Raw genomic sequence first — 26366 nt, forward strand, 5'->3', positions numbered from 1 at the left:
TGATTTTGCAAAACCACAAACATGAAATGGGGGCCAAAAGAAGCCCAAAAGAGGCGCTCAACCAACCGTTAAAAATGTTGGTTCAAAGTTGCTTCTTTTTGGCTAACTTGGCAATGAAACAGTCGCCTGCTGGAAATGAAACAGGACCAGTGCAGAAGCGTTGAAAAAAACTCTTTATCTGACAGAGGTGCAATATGTCCTTGCTGAGGGCTAGCTTTGTATTTCTCCGTAATGCTTATAGACTCAAGTCATCAGCACCTTTTCTCCTCTGCCTAAGAGGTGTTATGGCATGCGGGCTATGGTACGCAGGACTCAGGGGCCTCAAATGAGTGGTATATTGCAAGAGGAACTTCAGGAAACAGCACTGGAGTCAGGACTCTGTGGCAGAGCAAGGACAGATTTAGAGATGGCCCAGGAAGAACAGAAAAATCTTTTGGATATTTGGTTGGACTTCTGTTGTCCTGGAAGGGGTTAAATTTGCTGATTAATTGGCTGGGGGTCCAAACCACATCACAAAATACCTTTTCACACGGGAAAGGCGAAGAGGATGCATCTCAGAGAAGGAAATTGAGGCAGGAAGCACCTGCAAATGTCATGTTTGACCAGAACGGGCTCAATGGGATGGTCTTGCCTGTGACAGGGAGACATGCCGTGTAAGAAATTAAACCTACTCCAGACACAATAGATAAGGAAAAATGAAGTGGTACAATAAGACGAAATAAAGCATGAATGTGATAATCTAGTATCCTAGATCAAGTGTTTGAATCTAGACTATGACCTGTCAGGACAGCAAAAGCCAAATCACTTAGAGGATATCTAAGAATACTTCTGCAATGCATTCATGGACTGAAACACTTGTTTTAAAATACACCCCTACCACGCCAGAAAGGATAACTGTTAACCCAGTTTCTAAAGGGGAATCTGAAATAAAGATGGGCTTCCCAAGGCCCTGTGCATGCTGTGTGATCAAATTCTTACTTCAAAATAGTCTTCTCTGTTCTCTTAACTCCTGACTTTTTCAAATTCACAAGGCCACCAGCCCAATCCTGTGTATCTTCCACAAACAAAGAAAACTAAGAATAGCTCTGGTGATGAGTCAGCATTAGCCGGCAGCCTTTGAAGGTCGGTCTCAATGAGGCACACTCTCCACTTCCGGGAAAGTTTCCTCACAACTAATAAGGGAAGACCACATGGCAAAAACGCTGGCAATGAATGAGCAAATAAGAATGAACCATTTGAAGGGACATCAATAATGTGCCAAACTGCCACTGACAGAGCCAGTGATGAATTTGGCCCAGCATATTTAAGAAAGAAAACCTCCCTTTATCATAATGAAGCACAAGTGGCATATCAAGTTATTGAAAGTGACAGACATTTTAAACATGAAATGCTTTTCCCCATTTATGCCGCTTGCTACTTTTTGTCCTTCACTCAGGTTTAAGAGTGACATTCCATTTATGGTGAATTTCAGTTTATTGCTGGTTCTAATGTAACGGTGCAATGTTCTTTAGCGGCTAATCCAGTAAGAAAATGCATAATATGCTGCCGCTGCAAACTCAAAAAAGGAAAATTAAAACTTTCATGACTGTCTTTGAAAAAAAGGACGAAAATTATTTGAGATGTGTTAAGACTGACAAATCAAAGCAAAATGTTTAAACAAAACAGGCCTTAAATTTTAGAACAAATAGACTGGGCTCCTTCAATGTGTACACAGGAGACAGACAGAAGAATGGGCATAAAAAAAGAGGGGGAGGCTGTCATGGAGAAACAGAAAATGAAGGTTAAAAGCTCAGAAGAAAAAACTCTAGTTTTGTAAAGAAGAGAATTAGGCCAGCCAAGCACTCATCAGATCCCAGTCACTGTAGTGTCTGAGTACTTCACAAATATCCAGGCATGTATCCAAACCACACCCTTGTGAGATAGGGTATTTTGATTATTGGATGAGGAACAGAAGCACAGAGAGAAATTACAATGATAATTCTTCAGGGTCCTGCACCTGGCAAAGTCATTTACACCTGGATAACCTTTGATTGATGACCGTTCTGACTGGATAGTATTTTATAGCCAGCCACTTTCCAAAAGTGCAAATTATTGTAAGAAGTACAAGACAACAGGAAATCAGGACTTAAGGCTCAACTCCTTCAAGGTGTTTACGTGCCTAATTCTCATTGGTTTCAGTTGAAGTTGAGGGGCTTAAATGATTTGAACAAGGTCCAGATTTCTGTGATAAAGGTAGCAGCTGAACTCTGATCTTGCAGTCCCAAAATAAATTCTTATCTACAAAACACAGACCAGGAGAGGCCTAATCCTCCACTTGGTTACACAGGTTTCACACCAAAATGATTTCACTGAAGTCAGTAAGCTGCCATAAAACCAATGTGACAGTGGAAAATCACACCCAGAGTGGTTTCAAGTACGACAGAAATGTTCATCATTGTTACTTTTCTGAAATATAAACCTGCATATAAACCATCTGAGAAGGTTCCATTTCTAGAGAAATTCTGTCAGCAGTGTCAGAGGCAGTAATTATCTCACACAGAACAATAGAGAAAATTAATTAGAAATTTTGGAGAGTGTATATTTCAAACTGCATTAGCTGTTTTTTATCTGTAAGAAAGGGGAAAATTGTGAGACAGTTTACTTTTCCTTTTAATATGTTTAACAGTACAAGCATTCTGCACAGCCAAAGAAAAGAAAGTTGCAAAACTTTGTGAGCTAAATTTTCTCATAATTTTCCCTTTCTGCAGATGCAACATGTAGAAAAATAATTTTAAAATACCCAACTATATATAATTTAATGTGCTTCACGTCGCTATAATATCAGTTATCAAGTATATGAAAATCATTTGTCTACGTCGGGATAGAAAGATGTAAACTTTGTAGTATTTAATTTGCATACAGGAGACAGACCCTTAAAAGCTTGAGCTTGTAAATACTTATGCAGCTGGTGTTGGAGAGAGAGTTTTGGATTCTTTGACTCTGGGAGGTTGTGCTAGGAAGGATTGCTAGGAAGAGATGGGATCCCCCGAATGTAGAGAGAGAAGAGCATCTTCACAGGCAGGTTGGCTAACCTCGTGAGCAGGGTTTCAAACTAGGTTTGCTGGGGGATGGAGACCTTATGCCCTGAGCTAGGTGTGGAAGAGGGATACCAGGAAGAAACACAAGGCAGAGGGTGCAGTGGGAGGCCTCCTGATTCATTGTAAGAAAACAGGGCAATTGGCCAGTTATCTTGGGCACCTGTACCTGAACTCAAGAAGCCTGGGAAACAAGCACGGAGAATTGGAAGTCATGGCACAGCGACGGAACTATAATGTGATTGGAATAACGGAGTAATAATTCACATGGGCAGTGGATGTAACAGGCCTGGGAAGGAGTTGCCTTCCCTAGCGCTTCCACAGACACATTGTCAGACAACTGGACCATGACACCGTCCCCCACCCATTCTCTGAGGACCACTCCACCTCCTCCATTACATTTCCCAACCTCCAAAGATCCCCACTGCTCATCACATCCCTTCTTCTGGGGATGGGGAAGTCAGGAACCATGCGGAGTGACTGCGGCCAACAGCTTGGTGGGGGCCTTCAGGGGAAAGGGAATCATCACCTGGGGAGGCTGTTGGCTGAAGCCAGCACTTGGGGAGGCTGCAAGCTTGTGGCCAGCCCAGTTTTGGTGGCACCCAGCAATTGGTGATCAGGGAAGCAGTGGTACCATCTGTGGGGAGGGGGAAGTGGGCAGGGCCCAGTGGTGGCTCAGCCTGACTTAGCTGGGAAAGATAGGCCAGGGCTCCTCCAGTGAGAGAGGCCCCTCAGGGCTTTTCCTTTTACAAGATTGGGAGGTTCAGACATACAGGGGCAGGGCCATGGGTGGAAGGAAGGGCCAGGGCAGCTGGCTGACCAGCTCAGGCTGGCTGCTGCAGGGCCAGTTACCCAGCTGGGGCCAACTGCTGCAGGGCTAGTTACCTGGGAAGGGCAAGCAGAGCAGGCCAGCCACCTAGCCAAGACCATCAGAATGGGGCCATATGCCTGCTTCCTGGCCAAGGGGACAGGGCAGGGTAGCTATCCAGTACCCTGGGGATACGGGATAATAAACCTTTTTCTGTAATTCTTTTTTGAAGGCTGATAAATTCTTCACAACATCCTCTGGCAAGGAGTTCCCCAGGTTGACCATGTTGTTTGAAGAAGGACTTCCTTTTGTTTGTTTTAAACCTGCTACATATTAATTTCACTTGGTGACCCCTAGTTCTTGTGTTGTGTCGTCTGACACTAGTCAGTTGAATCAAGCTGCATGAACTGGAGGCTCATATTGCTACGTAGACATAACCTGATCCTCACAACTAAATACAAAGTGGAACAAATTGTTTAGCATAAGTAGTTAACACATATTTCAAGACTAACAAAATGATTAATTCAATGATGAGCTTTCTCTGAAGAAGTGGGTCTGTCCCATGAAAGCTCATCACCGAATAAATCATTTTGTTAGTCTTTAAAGTGCTACATTTCTGCTGCTTTGTTTTGTTGGAGTACAGATTAACATGGCTACCTCTCTGGTACTATTCAACATATTTCAAGAGAGCATTCAAGGTAAAGTAGCCCTTCAACACCCCAGGTGTCACAGTGAGAAATGGATGGTGGTGAAAGGCAATTGGTTGTCTATGGTTGTTAGTGGGTTACAGACTATTGTAATAAGCCTTAAATCCAGTGTCTCCATTCAGTTCATGATTTTTAGTGTTTAGCAGCGTTATGAATTTAAGTTCTCAGGCTCATCTTTTGAAAGTGTTGTTCAGGTGTCCTGTGAGGATGAGGACTAAGAGTCAGACCAGGATAAGTGCTCCAGAAGCAGAGGATCTCAGGAACATACCAGAAATCAGCAGATTTCATGGACTGAATCCAATGCTTGTCTAAGGAGGATAGCCAAACACGCCCCAGGTTAATGAATCAGGAGAAAACTGATTTTGTTAGTTTATTTTGTTAAGGAATATTGTGGAATTTTCTTTCATACTGCAAGTCATCCAATTGTTGGGTTTTTTGCAGGCAAAGGTATGACAGGCTCACATATTAAGTTCCTCATTTTCAAGCATATTAGATTCATTCACAGATGTAATTAACTCACAAACAGAAAAGGGCATAAAATTGAAGTAAAAAATTCATCTTCATTAAGCGTGTGTTTGTCTCTATAATATGTAATCTTATTCTGACATGCTTGCTACTGACGGATTGAAAAGGAGTGTGTAGGCATGAATGTGTGGGGCTTTTCATCCTCTCAGTTTGCAAGAAGCATAAAACACAGTTGCATTGCAATACATTTCAGAATATTTTTCCAGTGACCTCCTATGGCACAGCAATAACATCTGTAGATAGAACTGCTTGAAATATGTGTTTGCAAAAATAGGTAAATAGATTAAAAAAATAAAAAATCAGAAAAATATATTTTAAAATTTTTAAAATGGGAACTTTTTTTGAGGGGAGGGAATCTTAAATTATTAAACACAAGCACTAATGCAGAATTTTGAAGACTTTACTTTTCACTTTTTCCCATGATAAATATTGACCATTGAAGCCTACTTTTTGCTGCCTGTCTCTTAGTTAGGTCTGGTTCCATAACTGTGCTTTGCCTTCCCCCATGACTACCCACTGAAGTATTTTGACAAAGGCCTTTTGAAAGTTTAAATAAATTATATCATCTGATTTTCCTTAATCCACTATGTTATTGAGCCATTTGAAGACCTCGCTTTGCAGAAAATGTACTTGTTATAACTTAACATAACCTTTTCCAGTTCTTCGGCAATTTTTTTTATAATTCCTACCAATTTTCCAGGTAGATATATAAGGACTTACAAGCCTTTTTTCCAGGATCATCCCTCGAGTTTTTTTTTTTAAATACTTTTACATTTGCCTCCCCTCACTTCATACCTATAAGAGCAATTGGAGAGAAATTATGAGACTAAATTTTTTAACATACTGTGATAGCTCATGCCAGAGCCCCAGGGCAATTCACTGGTGTATTACAATAGGTAAAAGTGACTATTAATGTATTTGGTGTTTAAACTTCATGAAAACTAAGTGGATGTCACCTGCATTGTTTTCACTTATCTGTATCCCATTATAATATAGTAGCAATAATAATAATAATAATTCTCATTTGCTTTTCTTACCTAATAAGCCTTACTTAGTTTACTATAGAATTGGTGGCCAATATTGGTTTTGGTGTAAGATCCTGAGTACCAACTAATCTGAAGTAAGTGAGTGGTCATTTGTGACTGAAAGCAGCATCAATACAGTCTGATTTTTGGTTTAAATACCCATTTACCATAAAGTCTTTTTGTCTGGCACACTGAACAGTCTAAGGAGACTGTTGGTGACTCCATAGTAAAACTGATCCAGGAGTTTCCATTTGTTACTGCTTTGGTGCAATCACACACCACCAGCTTGTGATGTCTGCCCTGTTTCTAACTGGCTGCCCTGAGATAGGCACTCACAGTCATGAGCCATTCCAGACAGTAGCTATGTCTACACGTGAATGCTACATCAAAATAACTTATTTCGATGTAGCGACATCGAAATAAGCTATTTCGATGAATAACGTCTACACGTCCTCCAGGGCTGGTGCCGTCGACGTTGGGCAGCACTACATCGAAGTAGGTGCTGCAGGGCAGCGTCTATACACCAAAGCAGCCCACATGGAAATAAGTGTGCCAGGAACAGCTGCAGACAGGGTCACAGGGCGGACTCAACAGCAAGCCGCTCCCTTAAAGGGCCCCTCCCAGACACACTTGCACAAAACAGCACAAGATCCACAGAGCCGACAACTGGTTGCAGACCCTGTGCCTGCAGCATGGATCCCCAGCTGCAGCAGCAGCAGCCAGAAGCCCTGGGCTAAGGGCTGCTGCACACGGTGACCATAGAGCCCCACAGGGGCTGGAGTGAGAGCGTCTCTCAACCCCTCAGCTGATGGCCACCATGGCAGACCCCGCTATTTCGATGTTGCGGGACGTGGATCGGCTACACGTGCCCTACTTCGACGTTCAACGTTGAAGTAGGGCGCTATTCCCATCTCCTCATGAGGATAGTGACTTCGACATCTCTCCGCCTTACGTCGATGTCAACTTCGAAATAGTGCTCGCCACATGTAGACGTGGCGGGAGCTATTTCAAAGTTGGCACGGCATTTTCGAAGTAGCCGGCACGTGTAGACACGGCTAGTGTGACACATATGTGAAAAAATAATAAATATAGCTTGCAGATGCTGTCAACAATTTGTTATGCTTCCTCTTCTTATTCATGCTTGTCTGTGTTCCTAATAAAGCATTAAAAGAAAAACTTGATATAATCCCTGATTAATAACAAGATACAGATAATTTTTCACTTGGTATCATTTTGGCCTGTGTACTTAGAAGGAACTGAGCTTAGATCTGATGAAGCGCATATAGAAAGCAACTAATAAAACATAATTCCCTGGTGCCAAACCCACCCACTAGTTAGCGCTGACATGCAAATGGAAGAAGGGGAAGAGAACGCATTAGTTTGGCACCTGTGCTCCTAAGAAGAAAACAACAATAAAGAGAAGACGAGGCGGAAAGATCTGGCTCAAGGGCCTGTGGTGCACCGAACCAGTAAGATATAGTGCAATGCCTGTTGTCATTCTAGACACTACAGGACAAGCAGACAGGTGAGATGATAACGCCCCCTCTTGCAGTTTGTCTGTGGTCTCCCACTGAAAAAATTAAGTTTGATTCATTCTCCATGGTGACACTGCATGACAAGTGTCCCCACCACTCAGTGATCACTGAAATTCATCACTCCACGCACCGGTTTTAATAAAGACAGGTCGGTATGGAGGGCACTGGTGGATTACAGATTCAGTTACCTACTGCAGATATATATCCCCTTCACGCATTCACCCTCTGCCTCACCTGGGGACTGCTGTTCTTCAAGAAAGGCAGCTGGCAGCCACATGCTCTGGTACAGTGTTTTGGCAAAGCAGTAAGTGTTTATGTATGTTCATGAAAGAAACCCTTTCCAAATTCCCTGTAGGGTGTACCTACACATCACTGCTGAACCAGCATTCTGAGTGGACACTATCAAATGGACATGAGCAGTAAAGCAGTACCTTCTGATACAGCTGACCAGATCTCTGTCTGCAGCTGGACCCAGTGTGTGGACAATAAGTATCACTCGTTATTCCATATGCTTTCACACAGAAGGGCCCTTCATGAACACAGGGGGCAATGCTGACAAGACAAGTCTTCCAGACTGTCCCATAGAGATGGTCATGTGAGTGCAAAGGATATCTTGTCCCTGCTACTGCTGCTGCTTCTCCAGAGCGTAATGCTGGCCATGTATGACAATTGCCAGGTTCTATTTTTGAGCCACCAGTCCTGCTGACATAGGTTGTAGATGGCTGAGGACTGCTTTAGTGCTCCATAGGAGCAAGAAACCCAAAGTGGATTTAAATCAGGGGTCAAGGCGCATAACCATAAAGAAATGTTCTCGTGTGGCCATAACCAAGCCGTTCAGACGTATTCTTGTTCTCCACTGAGGTTCTTTTCCTGGGGCTGAATGTGACTCAGTTTCTTCTCCAGTAGGCAAACCCAAGGAATAATTTGGCTGACCCTTCAGCTATCATTGTGGCAAGCTTTGTGGCCTCATTAGAATGTCATAAGGTGTCACCTAGCCTTTTCTTGAACAGCCAGTCCCGAGAGAGCTAAATGCAGGCTAGTGTCAGACTGAGCCAGGCCAGTACCCTGAACACAAAGAATTTGTATGCCATCTCCCTGTTCATACAGCTGGCCTAGCATGAAGAAGGTGGAATGCCAACTTCTTATCAACTCGGGCTTCGTATGGAGATATGGCATTTGCAAGTTGCCCTCCCAACACTTTCAGGATGCATTGGGATGCACAAGATCATCTGAAATAGCCACAAGTCTTTCTGGATTTAAGAAGTGGTAGGAAGTGTCCTTACTCGCCTGACCCTGGCCAGAAATTCTCAGACAACAAAATTCAGGAATGAGCAACATAGATGACAGAAAGAAGGGCCGTAACCACTCCTGAGTGATGTCTGTCAGTTTCTGCAAGAGGTCCTAGAAAGTTCAATGCCTCTCAGAGCCACAAAATGAAAGAACAGCATGCTGTCAATGAAGGGGAGTGCTGCCACTGCTAATCCAGTGGGCACTGATGGAAATGTAATTTTCCTGGCTCCACATGTCAGTGGGAGATGGGCCATGAACAACAGAACGCAAATTCAGCACAGCCTTTTCGCAAAGAAAGAGTGACTGAGTATCTGCCTCCCTGCAGCACCAGCAGCAGCAGCAGCAAAATCCACAAAGCCTCCATTCTCCACATGAGAGAAGGGGATCATGTCCATAGCCACCAGCTTCGTAGAGACAGTAGTCAGCACTCTTGCCTGTGAACAAGCCAAGGTGGAAACAAGACATGCAGATAGATATTCTTGTCCTCTCAGCTAGGATCTACTAACTCATCACAGAATTAGCAAGTGACGACACTCTTGAAGTCAGTGGAACTACAATTATTTATGCTACCTGAGAATCTGTCCCTTACTGAGTAGCCCCACAAAGGGATAGTCATGGAGATTTTCTCTTCATTGGGTACTTCCCATTGGCTACACCTACATTAGCCAAAAACTTCGAAATGGCCATGCAAATGGCTATGAGCAGATAGGAATAAGGAGACTTCGAAGTAGGCGGGGTCCTTTCGAAAAGGAGCCGCGTGGTGGCAAGCCGCGTCAATTTCGAAGTGCTGCGGCCGCCCACATGCTAATGAGGTGCTGAATATGTATTTCAGCGTTTCATTAATAACTTTGAAATGGCCATTTGCATGGCCATTTCAAAGTTTTTGGCTAGTGCAGACACAGCCATTGGGGTGTGTCTACACTTGCATTCCTCTTTCGAAAGAGGTATACAAATGAGGTAAATCAAAATGCAAATGGAATATAAATTTGCATATTCAGTAACTTGTTTGCATATTCTAATTTCAAAAGTGCTTCTTTCAAAAGAAGAAAGCCAGTGTAGGTGCTGCTTTTTCGAAAGTAAACCCCATCTTCGAAAGAATTCTTCTTCCCTTTAAATAAAGGGAAGAAGGATTCTTTTGAAGATGGGTTTACTTTCAAAAGAGCTTCTTTCGAAAGAAAGCCAGTGTAGACGCTGCTCTTTTGAAAGTAGAATATGCAAATGGATGCTGAATATGCAAATTTATATCTAATTTGCATTTTCAATTTACCTCATTTCATACCTCTTTCGAAGGAGGAATGCAAGTGTAGACACATCTTAGGTCTTACTGAAGGAAGGGGATGATGTTGTCACATATTTCTTAGCCATCTAAGTTCCTTTGGATTTTTTTCTAGGTCTGTACAAAGAAAGCTGATCATAACACAGAAACAGAGTTTCACAAAAATTTTGTAACTATTTTTGTTTCACACATTCTAAATGGACTTCTTTTGTGTTTTTCCACATTTTTCTCACTAGTTTTTCTTTTAATTTTTTATAAAAAAAAACATTATCAAGCATTTTCCATTGGCTCATCTTTGGTAATGAAAACTGTTGAATAACAATTTCAAATGTGATCGGGAAGAAATTTTTATGAAAAAAATGGATAAAAATGCCTTGGAAAGTGTAGCAAGAAAGAAAATTTCAAATATGTTGATTATTTTCAAAAAGTTCCATTTTAAAAATCAGATTTTTCACTGGAAAAACTTTTAGTGTGAAAATTCTTGATTATTTGTTGTCCTCCGGAATATTTACAATGCAAAGATGAAGTTTTGGGTCGCTTTTTCAGTTGCCAGCCCTCAGTATACAGTCTTGTTCCTCATGTTTCCCATCTCACACTATTGGCTAGATTGAGATTCCTGAAATAACCTACTTCACACTGGAGATCACTGTTGGAATGGATTCTGTGGACCTGAAACCTTGCAACATCTTTTCAAATCTCCACAGTTATATTGTAATGTGATATCGGAGACTGCACACATAGAATGTGTTTTCATAATTTCAGTTCTATAAATTGGAGTGCTTTAAGTAAACCTGAGCAGAAGTTAATTAGTTAATTAAACTCTTCTGTTTTGCCACAATTTTTCTTTCTTCTTTTATCTTATCTTTCTTGTTTCTTTTCCTACATCAATTGTTGCCTTTTGCATGCTGTGATTAAAAAAATTACGTCAAATCCTTTCGTGAAAGTTTGTATATTTTGCAGAAATATGTATGTACATATATGCACAAATATTATATCGGTATCTGTGCAAGTGTCTTGTATTTTTTCTTAACCAAATTACCCCACAATTCAAGCACTGCTAGAAAATAATTAGATGATGTTTTATTTGTATATTAACAAAGGACTAATACTTTAACCTTTCTCAATTATATTATTTGAAGACTAACATCCTTATCTACCATTGAAAGAAAGATAAATTAATTCACCTCTGTACATCTCTTGGACACTTACACCTAAGCAAAAGCTTTTGGCCATTACCTCATGGGATTGCCTCCAGAGTTCGTGAACTTTTCTTGAGATTAATTGCATCCTTATAGGTGTGGCTAAAAGTGAAAATGTATTTGTACCAAGAATAAAGACAGAGCAGAGGGCAGTTAATATCCAGGCAAATTGCAGAGAAGGCAGTATATGTACATATTAAAGGAAATCTTTTAAAGAAAAGAAATAGTTGCATTTAAATTGTTTCTAATGGTTCAGATACTCATATTGGAAGGTGAGAGGGAAACAATGGCTTTAGATTTTTGCACACAATTAATTTTGAGCATTGGAATAGCTCTGTGAACTTCAGTGAGACTAATCACATATTTAAACTTACAGACATCCTTAAGCATTTCTCTGGATTGAGGCAAGAGCTCTCGGCACATTTCAGAATCAAACCCTACCACAGGAAAATGAGGAGAGGGTGCGGGGGAAGGAGAAATGCAAATTTGTTCCCCCAAAGCATTCCAAAACATGAAAAACCCATTTTCACAAGCCTAATAAGGGAAATCATGCAGCTAATTATGTTATTAACAAAGCTCCGCTTTCATTTTGCTCTCTGTCTCTGCAATACAGTCTCCAGAGGAGACAGTGAGAAAGAAGTTTTCATGCTACAGTTTGCCACTAAAATGAGAAAGTGAGAAAGAAAAACAGCACACACAGACTGTAGTGATGACTTTGCTAGGACAAAAATTTGCATTAAAAACGCCTTTTGTTCTTCTGATTACTGTTATGGTTCTTATCAGATCTCCTAATTAAAATGTGCGTGAGACAGGTAGACACACGAAAACTATATTACAATGACATCTAAATCAGGAAATTCCATGGACAATGCTACTTTTTTCTGTTCCTGCTTTAGAACAGTCATAAACTAGACCCTACTGTTCCACTAACAGAATACCACACAAATCTTCCTACAACCTCTGATATAAATGTATGGAAACCTGAAATGCTACAGTTAAAAATTGAATGAAAGTATTTACTCTCAGAATGTGTCACAATATCATTATGCCATAGACAAGGTATATGATAAGTTAACTTATTTCTTAGGTAAATAACTTGCCCAAAGGCACACAAGATATTTGTGTGAGTGGTAGGAGTTGAACCTAGATCTCCTGAGACCTCTTCCAGTACCGTTATCACAACATCATCCTTTTATTAGCATCCATTGACTGTATATTTTCATTGCAGCAAGCACCACAGCCTCTTTAAGTAAAAGTTAGCCAGTTAATTACAAAGCTAACTCAGCTATGCATTGAGGTGGCCAGGATACCAGGATATTCCAGCAAATGCTGACTATCAGTCTAGTCACATAGCGGTTGTATAAGTAATGTTCACTGTGTCCTTTCTATACAATACAAATGAATTTTACTGACTATCTGGCAGTCACAGAGCATTAATTAATATAACAAGAAACTGTCCCTAGGGCTGCGTCTACACTTACATTCCTCTTTCAAAAGAGGCATGCAAATGAGGGAAATAAAAAATGCAAATGACGTGCAGATTTACATATCTGGTGCCTCATTTGCATATTCTTCTTTCAAAAGAAGAAAAGCGGTGTAGACACGGCTCTTTCGAAAGTAAACCCCATCTTTGAAAGACCCCTTCTTCCCTTGTTTATGGGAAGAAGAGTTCTTCCGAAGATGGGGGTTTACTTTCCAAAGAGCCATGTCTACACTGTTTTTCTTCTTTTGAAAGAAGCTCTTTTGAAGGGATATGCAAATGAGGCACCAGATATGTAAATCAGAACCACATTTGCATTTTCAATTTCCCTAATTTGCATGCCTCTTTTGAAAGAGGAATGCAATTGTAGATGCAGCCTAGGTGTCTAAGGCTGAAAAAAAAATATGATGTTATATTGAATGTTAGTAGTATGTGGGAATGAAATTAAAGAATTACAACGTGCTGCAAATGTGAAAGTGTGCAGTGTCAAGTTTGCACTTGCAATGTTAATGCTAGTTCAGCAAACCAAAGCAGCAGAAACATAGCACTTTAAAGAGTAACAAAATGATTTACTCAGTGATGAGCTTTCACGGGACAGACCCACTTCTTCAGGTCTGTCCCACGAAAGCTCATTGCCGAATAAATCATTTTGTCAGTCTTTAAAGTGCTACATTTCTGCTGCTTTGGTTTGTTGGAGTACAGACTAACATGGCTACCTCTCTGGTACTACTTGTTAGTTCAGAACTTTTGAGTACCTTATGCTTCAATAGAAATGTTCTGATTTCAAAGCTTAACTGGCTTACAAAAACTATCAAGAATGCATGCGAGGCCTAATCTTCAAATGGTGTAAGTCAGCATGCCAGCGGAGGGTCTGTCCCACAGAGCTCATTGTCTGGGACTGTTTGGCCGTGTCTACACGTGCACGCTACTTCGAAGTAGCGGCACTAACTTAGAAATAGCGCCCGTCACGGCTACACGTGTCGGGCGCTATTTCGAAGTTAACATCGACGTTAGGCGGCGAGACGTCGAAGCCGCTAACCCCATGAAGGGATGGGAATAGCGCCCTACTTCGACGTTCAACGTCAAAGTAGGGACCGTGTAGTCATTGCGCGTCCCGCAACATCGAAATTGCGGGGTCCGCCATGGCAGCCATCAGCTGAGGGGTTGAGAGACGCTCTCTCTCCAGCCCCTGCGGGGCTCTATGGTCATCGTGTGCAGCAGCCCTTAGCCCAGGGCTTCTGGCTGCTGCTGCCGCAGCTGGGGATCCATGCTGCATGCACAGGGTCTGCACCCAGTTGTTGGCTCTGTGGATCTTGTGTTGTTTAGTGCAACTGTGTCTGGGAGGGGCCCTTTAAGGGAGTGGCTTGCTGTTGAGTCCGCCCTGTGACCCTGTCTGCAGCTGTGCCTGGCACCCTTATTTCGATGTGTGCTCCTTTGGCGTGTAGACGTTCCCTCACTGCGCCTATTTCGATGTGGTGCTGCGCAACGTCGAAGTTGAACATCGACATTGCCGGCCCTGGAGGACGTGTAGACGCTATTCATCGAAATAGGCTATTTCGATGTCGCTACATCGAAATAAGCTACTTCGAAGTAGGCTTCACATGTCGACGTAGCCTTTGATTACTAAATACCACTAAATGACTGTGTTTTAGGAGCACCACCGGAGGGAGCTCCACTCCTGTGGAGCCAGAAAAGAAAAACCTTACAGAGTGCCACTGAAGCCGAAGCCAAAGCCTGCGATGTTAAGAACAGTGACTTATGCCCATGTATTAAGAGGGCTGCTTATTTTCACTTACTTCTTTTGTTTCATCCATTTAAAATAGGGCTTGGTCCTACCGACAAGGTATGTGGGGATGGAGGGAGGGAGCGAGTGGGATCAACCAATGTAAAACTTACTTAATGGGGAAGCTCATAATAAGGCAGAGTGACTTTCATCTTCAGTTTACAGATGAGATTCCAGTTATGCACCAAGCAGATGCATAATTACAGAATCATCGGTGTCCCAATCAGAACCCAACTTTGTTCTGGCTCTGTGTCTTTTCACCCCTCTGCCCATACACTGCAAAGTGAATCAGGAATTTAGGGGAATGCTCTTGATTCTTCCTGTGACCTGCTGATTTTGAGCAATTCACCTTCATCTCTCTGCCAAAATTTGCTCATTTGTTAAAGTGAAGTCAGTCGTATGTGTTCCTCACGGAGCTATTGCTAGGCTTGTGAGCCTCAGATTGAAAATAAGTATAGAAGTGCAGGATTTCATCATAAACCAGTATCAACACTGAGAATCTGTGTAGACTGAATGCTGCGAGTGTTGCAATGTTACCTTCCACCTGTCCCTGAAGCATTTGCTCCAGAGGGGACACTGGGGCAGCAAGAGACATTCAGCCTGATATTGTAAAATAGTCATAGACGCTGAACCTCTCTCATTCGGCACCCTCGGGACCTGATCAGGGCCGGACAAGAGAATTTGCTGAACGATGGGAGGTCAAGATTGTCTAGTACATTGCCAACACTACTGCTGCTTACTGGGCTCTTAGAAGATGTAAATTTAGGGGTAAATTACAGCTAAATAGCAGCACAGAACACTGAAAGCCAGGGCCGGTGGCTGCTAACAAACTTTATGGGAAACTTGGCCACACCCACAATAAGGGTTGTCTGGCTAACTAAAGTCATGCCAGATTACGGAGTTTGCCTGATGAAAGAGTTCTGGATTAGAAAGGTTTAACCAGTATATTGCGGGCAGATCTGAAGACTAAAACATAATTACTTGCATCATGGAGCTTCCATATGAAATACCTCAGTCGAATCAGATTGGAGTGCCAATTAAGTGATGCATAGGTCTTGTACTGGCTGGTGCACTAGTGGGAATTTTTACTCTACTTAAAACTTTGTTTTAGTACCCTGGTATTGCCATTATCGATGCATTGTATCAAGACAGGTCCGGGCTAGTGAATTCAAATTTGTTCAGGCACAGTTCAGGACATACCATAATATTTTATTTAAACTGCTGAAACCTTCACTTGCTTAAGCAATGAAACTCTCCTCTCACCCCCAAAAGTGAACTTGTGTTCAGAATTTTGAAATGCCCAATCAGGCATAACATCATTTGGTTTTTCACTTCCCTGCTGAAAAGTTCATTATATATCCATAAGCATTGAGATCTTAATTAATACTGTGGCTCATCCCCTTCCTGTTACACTGAAGGCTTGTTCAAAATATAGAGAGAAATGATGGTAGATTAGACACCACTGCCTGTGTTATAATTATTGGCAATAGTCTGACTTTTTAATGGTATCCAATGTAGTTTTCAAGCTCTATAGAAAACAACTTGTGCACCCTTGGAATGAGGTCCTCACCATGTCCGATATGTTTAGCCACAAAATATCTGGTAAGGGTAAGTCTTCTGGAAAGGGTGAATGGCGAGGTGGCATGAATTCACTAAATGTGCCATAACACACCTGAGAGGTAATTGAGATGTCAAGCCTCATCAATATCAAACTAGTTAAGTAAGGTCAGGAGAAGATCTGAAAACTGGTAATGAGTGTAAGAAATCACATTATCTGAGGCTAACTAACTATAGTTCAGTGACAGATTCAAAGCAAAACCGGAGATCTGAGTACCCTTGAACTTCATAGAAGTTTGGCTCTATAGCCAGAACTAAACTTTACAGGGAATTTCTAACCAAAGAATGAGACAAATCAAAATCCCAAATGTAAAAAAAGGGAGATCTTGATTTGTGTTCCATTTTTGAAGCCTACACCCACCTATAACTGATACCCACCTGACTTTCTGGAAGAGCAGGGGGACGTTATCAACATGTTCAATGGCTCCATTCATCCACTAGTTTTCAACACTACATATTTGTCTTCTCGCCCTATAACTCTGCCGGGTACATCACTAAATGGCTACATTTCTCCTGACTAATTAGCTTATATTGTGTCCACCCTCACTGCCCCTTTCTCATCAAGGCCACTCTGACTAGTCCTCCAGCCTCAAGATACTGGAAACGACTTAAAGGGAAAACAAACAAGAAACCTGACACCATCCAATGCAATTCTCCTTTTCCCCATTCCCTTCCTACACTCATTATTCCCCTCCTCCCTTCAACTTGATAGAGATGAACTACCTTTTCTCAATTATACTGGGATTGGCTGTCACCAGCTGGGTCTTGGATCCAACATCCTTGCTGTATTCATTGGAGAGAGGAGGAAGGTTGCATCTGCAGAGAAAAGAAAGATTTTTAATTGTCATGTGCAGTTTCAGACTTTTTTGTATGAATTCAGTTTGCACATGAGGTCATACAATCTGAGAGAAAATTTGCAATACTAATACTGGGCCAAATGACAAAATGATTATGGCCTACATCTTCACATATGCTTACATCTTATTTAAGCAGCACACTCTCCCAACATGTGTATCTACAATAGAGCATTTTTGCATTAAAATGTAGGTAAGTGCAAACTTAGGCACATTTGAAAAGGTGGTCCAATATCAGTGCATTGATAGTAAACGCTGAAGCAAATAAAATGTACACCGATTTTTATATATTGAATGCTCCTGGTAGCGTGTTGAAGGCAAAAGTGGACACTAGGCACAGAATTATATTTCAACTAACCGTTTAAAAATTCTATTCCTCCTTGTTGGCTGATTGTGTCCCAGAATGCATCATCACAGGTCACATCACAGATCACATGATATACAAACTATGAAGCTTGTGGTATTTTTGATGTCACATTTTGAAATCTCTTCAGTGAACTGGAGAGTGCCAATGGGACAATGTAGGTGGGGGAAACATATTTTTTAGTGGTCATTTAACATGAATTTCTGTGTTTGAATAGCTCCTGTGACCTGGCTGCAGGAGATATTAAGTACACTACTCTACTTTGCAGGTCATTTTTAGGAAAGAAGATAAGTAAAGGGAAAGACTGAGAGAACCTAAGTGAGAGAACTAAAGTGACAGAAACTACAGTACGCTTAACTAAGCCCAACAGCTCCACAATGAAGACATGAAGATATGAAGTGGAAATAATGCTAAGTGTGGGCCAGAATGCACCAACACCCCTGCATTGTTACACACCCAACAAACACATCTTGTGCAGAACCATCTCATTTGCCTGCTTCATTCACTGAAACAGCAGCATAGGGAAACAGAGTCTAACGCATCATTTCTCAAGCTGGGGGTCCTGACACAAAAGGGGGTTGCAAGCCCATTGTCGGGGTCATAATATCCACCCTTACTTCAGTGCTGCCTTCAGAGCTGGGCAGGCATAGAGTGGTGGCTGTGGCCAGACATCAGGTCCAGATTATGAAAGGGGCTGCATACTGCATCTGGACCTGTCAGGAGGTGCTGGTGGGGAGGGGGCAGATGAAGTGTCCCTGCATGCTGCTGTTCCTCCTTTCTGCTTCCCAGCTGGGAACATGTGTGTTGTCACTAGTGGTGCTGACCTGCAGGCTCCACCTCCTCTGCTCACATTGGCCAAGAATGGCGATCGATGGGAGTGGCAGGGGGTAGTGCCAGCAAGCAGAGGGCCACAAAGAGCCACCTGTTCACCCCTTGGAGCTGGGCACCCTATCTGCCATCCAGACCCTCCCACCCCTCCTGCCCCCTCCTTCCCACCTAGATCCTGCACCCCACTCTGCTCCTGCCCCCTACCTCCTCCCCAGATCCTGCTCCCTATCCTGGCCTTAGGCTACTCCTGCAGCTTACTCCATCAGACCGTACATCCCCATCCCACTCCTCACCAGCCCCCTCCCACACAATGAGCTGGCATAGGATGGGGAAGAGGGTAGTCACTTCTTTTCAAAAGGAGTCCCAGCAAACAAGGTTGAGAACACCCCCTGATCTAAGGGAAAGAAAGGCATGGTCAAGCATAAGTAATTGCTCTGCTTCTTGTGCTCCCCCACGCCCCTGCCCCAGTGCATGCTCAGGAAAAAGTGCAAACTAAGAAAAAGAGTAAACCAGCCTCTGGCTATTTCCCACCTTCTGCACTCAACCCAGTGGCTATGGAGACTCAAAAGTCAGGCAGGGCAGGCTCCAGCATAAACATCTTTTCATATACATGTCCATTTCTCCTGTTACCAGGGTGACACAGATTTCTCTGGCCCAACTCAGCGGCACTTGCTCCTTTGACAATTTGCTCTTTTTTCTTTTGGCACTCTGATCTCCTCCAAATCTTGTGAGCGCTCCTCTCCTGGATGTCCTGTGTTTACAGGACTGCCCAGGCACAAAACTCTGCTTCACTAATCTGTCCCTTTGCACACTACTTCCAGGCAACAGCTGTCATGTACCTGCAATGAACACTGGTCATTCCAAGCAACAACTAGATTCAGATTTCATGGAGCCTGTATCCTGTCTCATTAAAAGGTGGGAGTTTGCAGGACTAGAGAATGGAGTAAGCTCAGTCTCTGTGTCATTTTCTCGTATTGCCATAGACAGGGCCAAGGCCATAACAAGGGTGAGGCAACTGAGGCATTCACCTCAGGCACCACGTATCGGGGGCGCAGTTAGCTGGCTGGGCAGCTCTGTGTGAGCTGCATGTGGCTCTGTAAGAGCCATTTGCAGCTTGTTATGCTGCCGCCAGCGACTGCTACTGCTGCAGGGACAAAGACAGCTGCAGCTTTGGCTGGGGGGTGAGGATTTTGAGCAGGGGCTGCCAGCTTAGCTGCCTTTTTCCCACTAGCAGCAGCAGCAGCCGCAGGCAGCACACAGAGCTGCAAATGGCTCTTAAAGTGCCACATGCAGCTTGGACAGGACTGCCCAGCCAGCTAACTGCACCCCCAAGGTGACCCTGCCCTGGCTGCAGCAGACACTTGCAGCCCCTCCCGCCCCCCCCCACACACACTTTGGGTCTGGGAATTCACCAGTGGGGTTTGTGTGGGCGTCAGGGGCTGCTGGGTGAGTGGGGTTAGGAGAGAATCTGTGTTTGGGGGTGCGGGGGATGTTGGGGGCTGCTGGGTGAGTGGGGATCTGGGGAGAAGCTGGGTTTTGGGGGCTGGGGTGGATGTAGAGGGGAGAAGAAGGCTGGGATCAGTCTGACCCAGCCACTTCCTCCTCTTTATCGCTGCTACCTGTTGCCATGGCTACTCCTCCCCACCCTGATCCATGAAGAGTACAGCCTGCTCAGCCAGCTGTCTGGGTGCCAGTCTGTGCAGCAGGCATGAGGGGGCAGCAGGCAGCAGTGTCACCTGAGCTGCCTCCTGCTGGGTGTGGCCCATGCCTCTTCCTGTGACTCACTTTACCTCCCTGCCTCCTTAACTCTACCACAGAGCAGCTGGGACTCCTGCCTGGGAAGCAACCACATCAGCACAGTGGGGTGCAAACAGCTGCTTGCGTACTGTGTCCCGCATGTAAGGCCCACTCACACACACACACCACTGCTCTGGCTGGCTGTTAAACAGAGAACACAGTGAGCACCACTGGCGTCCTGGTGTAGTCTTTACAGAGATACTACCCAATTTTCACACCCCAGTGCCTAATACTTATTCTCTGAGGTAGTGCAAGGGGTTTGCAAAGAGCTGCAGAGAGAGAAAGCCCTATGTTGTCATACCTGCTGTCTGTCTCTCTCCACGTACAAGACAGCGCAATGGGCTTGCAAACCCAGGGCTGTGAATTCAATCCTTGAGGGGGCCTTTCAAGGGTCTGGGGCTGATTAGATTTTAAAAAATGTGTCAGGGATGGTGCTAAGCCCTGCGGTGAGCGCAGGGGACTGGACTTGTTGACCTTTCAAAGTCTGCTCCAGTTCTATGAGATATGTTTACCTCCTTGCTAGGGTTTTCTTTGGGAGCAAGGGAGGATGTGGCAACACCTGCATGGCTGAGCTACTAGCACATCCTCTCCTAGAAAAGGAGAGACTGACACAAGTACGGTTTGACGTTATTTTTTCAGGACTGTCTCGTTTCACAGGCACTGCGGCTTCTGAAGTACTGATTTTGTAAACTGAATTGCAAAAAATGGACCTTACTACTATTTCGGTTGCAGACCCCTGCTCAAGGCTCTGGGGTAGGTTCTCTTTAACCTCCAGACAGATTTTACACAGCTGGCGTCTTCAGGTCCTGGGCAGGTGTGAGGCCCTCATAACTAAAACAAACTTATTTTTGTTATTGTTTATTATTTACTATGCATGTTCCCTTTTTCTATGAAATAACTACTGTGAGTTTATAAACATGAGGGGACCCAATTTTATATTCTTGCCTCCGGGTGCAAAATTAGCTAGTTACAGCGCTGGACAGGGTTGATGTTATTATAATGTTCACGGATTCTAAACGCTGGAAAGGTCATCTAGCCCGACTGCCTGCTTAACACAGGCCTGGTCCCCTGCAATAATTCCTGTTTGAACTTGAGCATCAATTGAAAAACATCCAATCATGACTTAAAAATTGCCAATGATGAAGAATCCTCCATAATCCTTGGTAAATTGCTCGGGAGTTTAATTGCCCCCACTGTTAAAAATGTGGCACCTTATTTCCAGGCCGCAACATTGTATGTTGTAGTATTGCATTCCCTGCAGTGTATCAATCAAGGTCAAGTAACAAGGGATGCTATTACCATCCCAGTCTGAGTGCTGCCCTGGGCAAGTATTTTCACTGCATTCAATGAATAGCCCCAACACCCTTATAACATGAGGAGGAAATGCTGTGAATGACCCCTTTTGTCAATCCTTTCTGACCTTGTGTCGGTAACAGACCATGTGTGCACTGTGTTATGTGCAGAGCTGGTGGGCAGGAGGATACATTTGTGTACACGATGTTTCTGTACAATTTCACTACTAATGCAACTCAGACAACATTCTCTGACGAAAACAGGACAGTGCACCTTTGCACACATTTGCATAAATTCCAATACAAGCCATCAGAATTTATATTCATGTCATCAGAAAATTCCAGTATGAGAAAATAGTTTGTCATTTGTAGAGAGTTTATATGCATACTGAGAAAAATAATTATGCTTACATGCCATGTGTCACTATTGTTTTTTTCCCCAGTGCTGCAATTCTTAGAACAAAAGAAAAGGAAGCCAGCAAGCTTTGAGCTGTCTGGATTCTTGGGTGTTTTTGTTTGGTTAGATAATTTTTTTCCTCATTAAAAAGGAGGCTCAGTAATGACATTTTTTCCTGGAAAAATATCTCTGACAATGTTTTTCAGTGACATTCCAAACAAAGAATTTCAATGGACATTTTAAAAAAATGTTTCAAAAATTTCAATGTCAAAAACAGTCAGAAAACCCCACTCTGTCTCAGGTTTTTGAAGCTGTAAATAAAGGAGAAGTGTGAAATACAATCTTTCATGAACTTTTTAATTAAATGAAAAATCTTGTGGTTTGGGGTGGGTGGGTTTCTTAATTTTCCAGTAAAATACACTTATCCCTTGTCAACAAATTCTAATAGTTAATATTTCACTAGCAGTTTTATGTGGTATTGCTCAGGTCTTTAACACAATTAAGTTTTTTTCTAAATAAAAGGGAAATGAACATGCTTTATTTAAATGGCTATTTTCAAAACTATTTTTATGAATTTTTTATATAATTTTTAGTAAATATTTTAGAATGGGAATTACATTGTGTATTTTTATTTCACCCCTATAAAATCCTATCATTCTGAACATTTGCTATGTTCTAACAAAAAGGGGCTATAATCAATGTTTTCCTATGATTTCCCACAACATTTCTTCTTGTTTTTATCTTACACATTGATTCAGCTGTGCCAAATATGTCCCTTTTATTTCTTTTCTGGAGGGTTTATTAAGAAGCAATCCTATTCCAGGTTCATTCTATTTTTCTGGCTCGTCTTGGTTGAATGACTTTCAACAGTCACTCAGTTATGTCAGTTTTGAAGACTGTACTTGATTCAGGGATGCTATCTCTTTTCTGTTTGGTTTTATAAGACTCAATCCCATTCCAGTCACATCCTATTTTTGTGGCACAACCAAACCCTTACGTTGCTTTTAATCATAGGAGTTAGCTGTATATGAAATTTGATGGTGCTAGTTTTTACTGTTTAGGAGGAGTTTTTGAGCAAACAGACAAACGCTCTAAAATATATAGTAGATTAATTTTAAAAATTCTAACAAACGCAGAAAGTCAAGCTACTTTCAAAAATCCATAGTAGCACTCTTAGAAGATCTGGTGACATATTAATAGATACTAGGGGGAAAAACCACATGCTTTTATTTTCTTTGATGTTTTCCTTTTATTTTCTCTTAAACAATATTGGGTGCGTCTACACTAGCCGGCTACTTCGAAGTAGCTGACACAACGTCGAAATAGCAAGCGTCGCACCTACACGTGCTGTGCGCCATTTCAATGTTGAAATCGACGTTAGGTGGCGAGATGTCGAATTCGCTATTCCTATCCAAAGATGGGAATAGTGCCCTACTTCGACGTTCAGTGTCGAAGTAGGGCATGTGTAGACGATCCACATCCCACTACATCAAAATAGCGGGGTCCTCCATGGCGGCCATCAACTGAGGGGTTGAGAGACACTCTGTCCAGCCCCTGCAGAGCTCTATGGTTGCCGCGTGCAGCAGCCCTTAGCCCAGGGCTTCTGGCTGCTGCTGCTGCAGGTGGGGGTCCATGCTGTGTGCACGGGGTCTGCAACCAGTTGTTGGCTCTCTGGGCATCGTGCTGTGCAGCCCGAGTGTGTCTGGGAGGGGCCCTTTAAGGGAGTGGCTTGCTCTTGCCCCAGAAGCAGTAGTCTAGCCTGTGACCCCATCCGCAGGCTTTGCTAGCCCCTTATTTTGACAAAGAGTGCTTGTGTGTATGGACACTCCGCATTTCCTTCTGGGGCGGCTCCTTTCGACATTCCCCATTGCTACTTCGACATTGAATGTCGACAGCACCAGCCCTGGCGTACGTGTAGACGATACACGTCGAAGTAGCCTATTTCCATGTTCTTACTTTGAAGTAGGCTATTTCGACGTGGTGTGCTAGTGCAGATATAGCCATTCAGTGCCACTGCTGTGGATTTTGTCTGATGTCAGAGAACAAGTTCAAGATCTGAATAAAATGAAATCCTAATTATGAGGAAAGCATTATTAGCAGCAAGCTAAATAGTTACTTCAATTTCTGTCTCACAAGGGAATCTGGGGAAGTTTGATTTTACAGTGTAAAATGATGAGAGAAGTCAGGGAAACAGAAGGTGACTTGGAGACATTTTAGTATTAAAACTAATCTTGGCTACGTCTACACGTGAAACCAACATCGAAATAGGCTATTTCGATGAATAACGTCTACACGTCCTCCAGGGCTGGCAACGTCGATGTTCAACTTTGACGTTGCGCGGCACCACATCGAAATAGGCGCTGCGAGGGTACGTCTACATGCCAAAGTAGCACACATCGAAATAAGGGTGCCAGGCACAGCTGCAGACAGGGTCACAGGGCGGACTCAACAGCAAGCCGCTCCCTTAAAGGGCCCCTCCCAGACACAGTTGCACTAAACACCACAAGATCCACAGAGCCGACAACTGGTTGCAGACCCTGTGCCTGCAGCATGGATCCCCAGCTGCCGCAGCAGCAGCCAGAAGCCCTGGGCTAAGGGCTGCTGCCCACGGTGACCATAGAGCCCCGCAGGGGCTGGAGAGAGAGCATCTCTCAACCCCCCAGCTGATGGCCGCCATGGAGGACCTGGCAATTTCGACATTGCGGGACGCGGATCGTCTACACGGTCCCTACTTCGACGTTGAACGTCGAAGTAGGGCGCTATTCCGATCCCCTCGTGAGGTTAGCGACTTCGACGTCTCACCGCCTAACATCGAAGTTAACTTCGAAATAGCGCCCGACGCGTGTAGCCGCGACGGGCGCTATTTCGAAGTTAGTGCCGCTACTTCAAAGTAGCGTGCACATGTAGACAGCTCTTAATTCACAAAAATCACAAGCAGTCTTCTAGCACCTTAGTCTACATTTAGACTATGCCATTGTTTCAAAATACCATTGCAAATTATGTAAATTATTTCAGAATACCTTATTCTGAACTTGGTACCATCCAAAGGGTAATGGAACCGGAGTAGTATGCCTGAAATAGCATCCACAGTCTAAATATAGCCTTAGAGACTAACAAATTTATTAGGCCATGAACTTTTCTGAGTCATTTGTTAGTCTCTAAGGTACTACAGGACTTCTTATGATTTGTGAAGCTACAGACTAATAGGACTATAAACTTTTTATCCCACAAACCACTTTCAAGTTGCATATGGGATCCCTCCATCAAGCCAGGTCCTGCCTCCTTCACTGATGTTGCATAACATTTTAGAGCAATGGGACTGCTTGAAAAGTAAGCTAATTACTCAGTGTAAGTAAGGGTAGCAAAACAGAGCCCTAAGGCTACATCTATACAGCAAAGTTATTCTGAAATAACACCCATTATTTTGAAATAACTTTGTGAGCATGTACACTATGCACACAATATTTCAAAATAAATTCAAAATAGGAGGTGCATTATTTTGAACTTCGTAAACCTCATTGCAGGAGGAATAACACCAATTTTGAAATAGGCGCTGTTAAGACATCGAATAGCACTATTTCAAAATAAACCATAATGGCATCCAATGGCACCATTTCAAAATAGCCCTATGTGTCTGGATATGCTATTTCAAAATAGCTGGGTGCTATTTCAAAATGCATTCTTGTGCGTGGCTGTGTTATTTCAAAATCAGCTATTTCGGAATAGCAATTCTGGAATGGATTACTTTGAAATAATGCCGGTAGATGGAGCCTAAGTGACCACAAAGCACACTGAAAGAAACATTAGAATTCTACTGTGTTTCTGTAAAACTACTCATCTGTTGTTACAGGGGATACAACAGATTGGCAATCTGGCTAATGAGCATTTTGCATTTAGGATAAGTCGCAGCATCTTTATATTTAAACACACATGCACAGGCAGATCAACTTTTCACTGAATCAAGGTACACTCTTTCTTAATGCTTGTTTAAATCATCATATATAATTGCATTTCCACAACTCTTCCAAACACATGAATAAATAAGTTTGCTTTTATAAACCAATCCCAGAAGCATCATTTAAAATCAAGTTCCCTTCATCAGTAAATCTTTCTGCCAGCTTGTGTTGCAGTATGGACTATTAAGAAATTGGCTGAACACTCAGCTGGAAATTCAGTAAGAAGCCAGCTGGTCAGCAGAAGCCCCTCTGATTTTTCAATCATTTTTTAGGCTGGTTCACACAATGCCAAGTCCCAGACAGGTGTTGGACAGATTGTGATGGAGAAGTTTCCTGTTAGTGAGGAGCACGCATTTTTACTGATACCGCAACCACCTATTATTCATTTAATAAATCTTTCAGTCTTGGGCAGGGGAAAGGAGAGAAAATTTCTTGAGGCCAAGAACTTATGTAAATCCTCTGACTGTTTGCCTCAAAACCATGTAGATTTGAATACACTGGCCTTTGAATGGTATCTCCTCACTGAAATCAATGCACAAGAAAAAAATATAATCAACCT

The 26366-nt window shown here is 42.9% G+C and overlaps 1 protein-coding gene across 1 annotated transcript in view; it reads right to left on the minus strand.

The window, feature by feature from the left end:
• ST8SIA1 (ST8 alpha-N-acetyl-neuraminide alpha-2,8-sialyltransferase 1) overlaps positions 1-26366 on the minus strand; it is a 135426-nt gene that overhangs the window by 24385 nt on the left and 84675 nt on the right. The window contains exon 5 of the mRNA XM_074998806.1: positions 17043-17135. Within this exon, the coding sequence (XP_074854907.1) occupies positions 17043-17135 (93 nt within the window). The remainder of the gene's footprint in view (positions 1-17042; positions 17136-26366) is intronic.

This window comes from Carettochelys insculpta, chromosome 1 (assembly GCF_033958435.1).
Source record: "Carettochelys insculpta isolate YL-2023 chromosome 1, ASM3395843v1, whole genome shotgun sequence".
NCBI classification, from domain to species: Eukaryota; Metazoa; Chordata; order Testudines; family Carettochelyidae; genus Carettochelys; species Carettochelys insculpta.